The sequence below is a fragment of the Nicotiana tabacum genome, chromosome 23 (assembly GCF_000715075.1).
Source record: "Nicotiana tabacum cultivar K326 chromosome 23, ASM71507v2, whole genome shotgun sequence".
In the NCBI taxonomy this organism is placed as follows: domain Eukaryota; kingdom Viridiplantae; phylum Streptophyta; class Magnoliopsida; order Solanales; family Solanaceae; genus Nicotiana; species Nicotiana tabacum.
The window spans coordinates 145,820,164-145,827,249 of record NC_134102.1 but is presented as its reverse complement, the minus strand read 5'-3'; the positions used below and the strand labels follow the sequence as shown (position 1 = coordinate 145,827,249).

Genomic DNA, 7,086 nt, shown 5'->3' with positions numbered 1-7,086 from the left:
GTTCCTAGAGATTATTCTTTTGCCTATTTCTTTCTCTGTTTTTTTTAATTATCCTATTTCTCTACCTCAATTTAATTAGTTACGTTAATTTAAGTTGTAAACAGGTCATCGACTACTTTTGAGCGTGGTACTTCACATGAGTTATTAGAATGTGAAATAATAGAAGGTGTAATTAGATTACCACAAAAGCTAATCTCGTAACGAAGGCGTCTAAGAAATCTGCCAAAATTCGTACAACTCAAACGACCGAACTCGGTCGGAAAAGGAAACCGACCGAACTAAGTCGGAAAATAACTATATTGGTCGCAAAAGTCATATAAAAATTTTTACTAAAAAATATCGATCACATTCGGTCGAAAAAAGTGGTCCCACAATAAAGAAACAGTATTTTATCTGACACATATAAATATTTCGACCGATTTCGGTCAGAAATTGGTCAATATTTGACCAAGACATGATTAGACTTGCATATTATCTACCAAAAAAAGTTTAATTAAAAATATTCAAGTATACCGACCGAATTCGGTCGGAAATGTTGATTTAATTTTTCCCGCCAGTCTCAGTTATTTTTTTTCCATTACCAAAATAAGTTTTTAAAATTATTATGAATATACCGACCGATTGCGGTCGGTATTAGTGGTAAAAAATAGTCAACCACTTATAAGTTTTTTAAATTTAAAATTAAATTATCGACCGACTTCGATCGGTATTTAAATTAAATAATTTATTTTAATTTAAAATTAAATTACCGACCGATTTCGGTCGAAATGGTCATGGTCAAACGGGTCAAAGGTCACTTAAACTTACCGACCGTAATGTCCGGCCGATTTCGGTCGGAAAATTTTAAATTAGGTCTGCACCAGACGTTTTTTCCCCATTTTCCTCTTTTCTCTATCTCTCTTCCATCTCTCTTCTTCTCCTCCCCACTATCGCGATTTCCCCAAATTCCCACCGAAAATCAACTCCTTTCTCCCTCCTCACCCAAAAATAAAGCACCGAGAAGACTACCTCCCCTCCCCCGCCACTATTCCGGCTACCCCGCTGCGTCCTCCGCCACCCAAAATCAAACCCCCTATCCTAGCATTTCAAGGTTAGTTATCTACATTTTTCAATTTAAGTAATTTTAATTGTATAAATTAGGGTTTAGTTAATTTTTAATTAGAATAGTTGTATAATTGTGAGTTGATGATTAAAACTTAAAATAAATTACAAGGATAAATCAATCTTATTATATGGCACTTCCAAAGTTGCCTAATGTAGTCGTCTTGTCATTGAACCTTTGAAATATTTCATGTGTTATCATTTATCATTTAGGATTGTTCATATTAGAAGAGTTCATATTTGTACTCTAGCCCCTCTTGTTAATTGGTATTTTGTGTAATTTTGGATTTTTACATTTTGGAAGACCTAGATGCTTGTATTATATGCTAATAACATTTCAAGGTTAGTTATCTATATTTTTGAATTTAAGTATTTTTAATTATTTTAATTATATAAATTAAGATTTAGTTAATGTTTAATTAAATTTAGGACTCTCGTCTATGGAAATCGATTGTTGTGAAGATAGTTACATGTTGTATTATAAGGGTGATGCAGATTTAGAAAGTTATAAATTTTGTAAAAAAAAAAACCTCGTTTTAAGCGGGTTTCCAGCAGGAAGAAGGTTGCTGTGAAGTCGATGCATTATAACAATGCCATTCTTGCAAATTTTTAGTTCAAATGTCGTAAGAGACTATCAGATTCTTTCTATTCTGCTAGAAAGAAGAGCAAGAAGCCTTCATAGGTTCTACCGCACATATGGGAGGATCTGCTTAGGCAGTGGACCACTGGAAAAATCGAGAAGAAGAGTGGACAGGGAAAGAAGGCTCGAGCACCTGAGAAGGGCGGCTCCTTGCACTGTGTGGGTGCAAGGAGCATGAGGACTGCGAGGAGACTACTGGTAATTCCTTAAAATATTTAATTCTATTTTTATCAAATTATATTTATATATTTTAATTTAGTTAACATGTTTTATTATATTTGTAGGAAAATAATATGGGAGGAAGATGACTCACAATGAGATTTTCATGGAGACTCACATCCGAAAGAAGAAGGCACCGACAGATCCAACTAGATGGGTCGAGGATCGAGCGGAGACTACGTATGTAAGTTTCATAACTACTATAACTTGAAATTAATGTTTATAGTATTATATAGTTAATAATTTTCTATCTTCTAAATAAAGGGTCGCTACAAGATTAATCTGGAGGAGTACACTCAGAGCTTACCACCGAATGAGCAAGGCGAGCGACCACCCATTTCAGACGAAGAAGCGCAAAAGATATGGTTGGATGTTGTCGGCGGTCCTAAAAAGGGGATAGCATACGACCTTCCAGAGAGATCATTTCGGCGCTACATGGCTGGATTGCAAGGTATAGGGACTTTCGCCCAAGGCGAGGCAATTGATAGGTCGACTATCTTGTCTATGCAGAAGAAAATCGCAAAGCTGACAACAGAGCTTGAAAAGACAAAGGCTAGAGAACAAAAGAGAGATAGACAATTTGATACTTTTCAAGTTCAGCTAGAAAAGAGGGACCAACAATTTAATCTCCTTCAAGGTCAGTTGGCCAATCTTCTTACTAGTGGTGCTTTTCCTATTCTCCGGTCTCGTGAGCCTTCCCCAAATGCTAATCCTTCTCGTTGTGATCCTTCGAACCATGCCGACGATGAAACTTCTAGTAGTGAAGATGGAGGTGATGCAATACAAAACACTCATTGATTGGTGTGTATTGCTAAACAAAGTATTGAACTTGTGAATATTTAGTTGGAATAGTTTTGAATGATGATTATATTGTTGATATTATTTTGTTATTGAACATTTGTATTGTTGTTGTTGTGGTTGTTATTAGCATTGTTGTTGTGGTTGTTATTAGCGTTGTTGTTGTGGTTGTGGTTGTTATTAGCGTTGTTGTTGTGGTTGTGGTTGTTATTAGCGTTGTTGTTGGTTAATTATGGTTAAATGACAACAATGTAATGCTGCCATTATAGGATAATTATTGGTTGTAATTGGCAGATGGTGTAGCTTAAAAGCAGGCATATTCTGCCAGGTTTTTACCTAGAAAATCGACCGAGTTCGGTAGAAATTTTCATATTAAAACCCAGAAATTCATCTTTTTCGACCGACTTCGGTCGGTATTTTCAATGTGAAATCTGCAGAAATTTGAAATTACTAACCGAAGTCGGTCAAAAATAACATGTTTTTTAATTTTTTTTTAAATTATTCCGACCGATTTCGATTGGTCTGTTAAGATTTAAAAAAGAAATGTAAAATTATCATATAATTATATTTCCGACCGAAATTGGTTGCTATTTTGAAAAATAAATAAAAATTAATATAAATTATATTTATTTTTCCAACAAAAGTTGTCAGGTTGAAAAATTGCGACCGTCTTCGGTTGCCACACCTTAGCGACCATTGTTGTTACGACGAATTGAAATCGGTCTATTTTTTTATATTTCCGACCAATTTCGTTCGATTTCTGTGGACGATTTTTGACAATTTTCTAGCAGTGTAAACAGCAATGAGGAGAGGAGTAGTTGCGACATGCATCATGCATCAGTTAAGTAGGACTTGAAAATTATTCGTCTAAAAGGTGCAATAGTTTAAGGAACGATGCTTTGCAGAAAATGGGCATACAGATGCTGTCCAATCTTCACAAAATCTATACTAAGATATTTCCCAAACAAGGTTAGTAAGTTTATTCACCTCTGCAGAGTGAAGATAAAGTTAATTCCTTGGCCCAATCTTCAAGCAGGCTTATAAAAATGTGACGCTTCCATAGTGATGGTGTGAACTATATAGGTAGAAATAATGTACTAGAGTGTGGGAATATAACTTTTCAACACATGTTTGATGATGGATATATTATATGTTTGGTACCGGATTTAATTAAAAGAAGATGGTGACAACCTCCTTCCTCTAAGAAAGAGAAGAAAAGGAGATATTTAGAGAATATTTGGTTTGCTTTGCATCAAAACAATTGCTTAAGCCCATCCATCTCCCACAGCACCTTATATATTCCCTTCTACCTTTCACTGTCAGCAACCATATAAGCTTCAGGTTTTCATCCACCATATATATATTCCATCAGTAGTTAGATACCAATATTATATTCCTTAATTCCTAAATTAAAAGGGACCGGACTTAATTCATTAGTAAATGTATTTATTTTCTTTTTTGAAAGAAAGCAAGGAACTTTAGAGAGTTACACGCCTATTTCAATTAGATAATCTATTGATGTATTTGTACAAGTATAGGGGCATGCATGTAGGGGAGGGGGTAATTAGGAATATTACAACCTATACAAATCCACAGTTTTGCTGCTTTAATAGAATTCATTTGCCAAGAGATTGGAACTTAAGGAAGAGATGCCTAATCTCTTCGAGGAATATTTTACTCTCCCTTCTTTCTAAGTGTGTATGTAGTTGGTTGTAGAATTTTATATATATATATATATATATATATATATATATATATATATATATGTGAGAGAATATAAATGCTACTCTAAGGAACCTATTCACAATGGTTAACATACTTGAGAAATTATTTGGCTCTTTTGTCTCTGCCATCGCTAGTTATTGTTTTTTACACTATCATCATCATCCTACTCCTCATCACCAAAGCAATCATAAACGCATCAACAAACACAACATGACTAAGGCTCGGCCACTTTCTTTACAGGTAATTCACTTTAAATCCCTATACCTAGGTTCCTCGCTTTTTAAGTTTATTACTTTTCCTTTCAACAAAAGTCCTTTCGTTTTCTTTTTGTCCAGTTCAGCCCCGGCGATTTTTTGCATGTATATACACTGAATTGGAATGTGGCGATGAGGGGGATCGATTAAAGGAAGATATGATGAACATAATAACTTAGCTTTCAGTAGAAAATTTATTTTATGGCCTTTTGAACTGTACTCCTCTCACCTTGGGCTCAAATTTAGATGAAAAGGTAGTGTTGTTATACCAGGGGCCAAGACGAACCAAATGAACAAAAGGAATTTACTGCTAAAGGAATAAGAACAAACAAAAGGAAAGTGCACCATATCGGTCGTTATACATAGTAATAGACTTGGACAGGAGTAGAACAGAGCAAAAGAAGATTATTTTTAATTTATTCAGTTTTTATTTGCAGACGGTGGAACTCAAAGTAAGGATGTGTTGCACTGGCTGCGAAAGAGTTGTCAAAGATGCTGTCTTCAAGCTTAGAGGTACAAAAATTTAATTAAATTAAATGATCATCTAATAATTAGAAATTTGACGCTAGCTTTTATAGTATGTGTTTTTCACATAATTACTTCAGGGGTAGAGTCGGTGGAGGTGGAGTTGGAGATGGAGAAGGTGACAGTGGTAGGATATGTGGAACGAAATAAGGTGCTCAAGGCAGTGAGAAGGGGAGGGAAGAAGGCGGAATTCTGGCCATATCCAAACCCACCCCTCTACTTCACATCCTCAAACAATTACTACAAAGATATGACGGCTGAGTACAAGGAGAGCTACAACTACTGGAGGCATGGCTATAATGTTGCTGAAAAGCACGGCAATCTTCCTGTTACACATCGAGGTGATGACAAAGTCAGCAACTTGTTTAACGATGACAACGTCAATGCTTGCTGCCTCATGTGAATTGTGATGTGTCTGTACATATATATATATATACCTTTATTTTAGAACACTTCTAGCTATAAATGTGTAATGTACTGCCACTCTCTCTAGCTACTTAATTAAACTATGCACGTGCTTATACTTTTCGCCCCTGCTTTCGCTTTCTAAATATCACAATTGCCTTCACATTTAGGGGCTGATCAATTATTTCTCCTCTTTAATTTTAGTTTTAATTTTAAAGCAAGCAGCCTATTCTGGTCAACGATTCGCATAATTTCAAGGGCCACCTATAAGGGTGTTAATGGTTCTATTTGGATTGATTTTTTTTAAAAATAAAATCAAATCAAGTCGATTTTTCAAATATTGAAACCAAATCAAATCAATTAAATCGGTTTTTTCGATTCGGTTCATGCCCTTTTTTGTCGGTTTTTCGGTTATTTATCGGATTTTTTTATATTTAAATATGAGGCATACACTACCAAACACATATTCCGACGACTACATTTTCAATATAACTCTATCAAACAAATTGCTCTTTGAGAAATCTTTACCAAGATATATTGATGATGATTGAACCAAATAGTGATGAATAATTTTAGGGCTCAAATAAAAATAGATTATATTTAACATGAAATAAATTCTTGTATTTAGCAAAAGAAAACTACCAATCAAACTAAAATGTAAAAGCAAAGAACTAGATTATTATAATAGCAAAAAACTAAAAAAGTACAAACTATTAAAATGTAACAAAATTTTTTAGAAACTTATATATATATATATACATATATATATATATATATATATATATATATATATATATATATATATATAGGTGTAATAATAAATTTTAAATAACTACTTCTATATTCGGTTTGGTTTGATTTTTTCGCAATTTTTTTTATTAAAACCAAAACCAAATCAAATTTGGTAGGTTTTTAAAATTCAAAATCAAAACCAAACCAAACCAAAAAAATATCGATTTTTTAATCGGTTTGATTTGGTTTTCCAAATTTTTTTGAACACCCCTAGCTACATATATGCAAACTGTCTTTTTTGGTACTCTGCAACTGTCAAGCCCGTAAAATAAGCGGGTTCGGAGCTTTCACCAGAAAAGTTAACGGGATCTTCACATAAATAGTTGGTACTCATTATTTATTTTCTCTAGCCAATATGTATAAATTGAACAATATTATACACGATTATATATATTATACATGAATCTATTGTCGGATATTTTAAGTTGAAACACTTGGGTAGGTGACTATTTAAGTTAATTCTTCAAAAGTTAAAGTTGCATTTGATATATATATATGTATCTTTCTATATTGTAACGACCCGACTTATCATTTTAAGAATTTACGCCCCGTTCAGTGACATAAGATCTCGAGCAACTTCGTAATATGTATTATGACTTGCATGTGCGGTCGGGTTTGGTTTTCGGA

The 7,086-nt window shown here is 33.9% G+C and overlaps 1 protein-coding gene across 2 annotated transcripts; it reads left to right on the top strand.

Moving 5' to 3' along the window:
• Window positions 1-4,533: 4,533 nt before the first annotated feature.
• Window positions 4,534-5,798, top strand: LOC142177473 (heavy metal-associated isoprenylated plant protein 30-like). 2 transcript variants are annotated; one of them, XM_075246293.1, is made up of 3 exons: window positions 4,534-4,723; window positions 5,175-5,250; window positions 5,343-5,798. In XM_075246293.1, exons 1-3 carry the CDS (start codon window positions 4,565-4,567, stop codon window positions 5,663-5,665), a joined length of 558 nt encoding a protein of 185 aa, XP_075102394.1. In that variant the 5' UTR covers window positions 4,534-4,564; the 3' UTR covers window positions 5,666-5,798. The 2 variants fall into 2 exon arrangements, with proteins under 2 accessions (XP_075102394.1, XP_075102393.1); XM_075246292.1 differs by having other exon boundaries at window positions 5,316-5,798.
• The last annotated feature ends 1,288 nt before the right edge of the window (window positions 5,799-7,086 follow it).

Excerpts from the sequence above, each read along its gene's own strand:
- LOC142177473 (XM_075246292.1), top strand. The coding sequence starts at position 4,565 with ATGGTTAACATACTTGAGAAATTATTTGGCTCTTTTGTCTCTGCCATC. Across the intron at positions 4,724-5,174 it reads CTCGGCCACTTTCTTTACAG|ACGGTGGAACTCAAAGTAAG; the intron begins GTAATTCACTTT and ends TTTTATTTGCAG. Across the intron at positions 5,251-5,315 it reads TGCTGTCTTCAAGCTTAGAG|TATGTGTTTTTCACATAATT; the intron begins GTACAAAAATTT and ends TAGCTTTTATAG.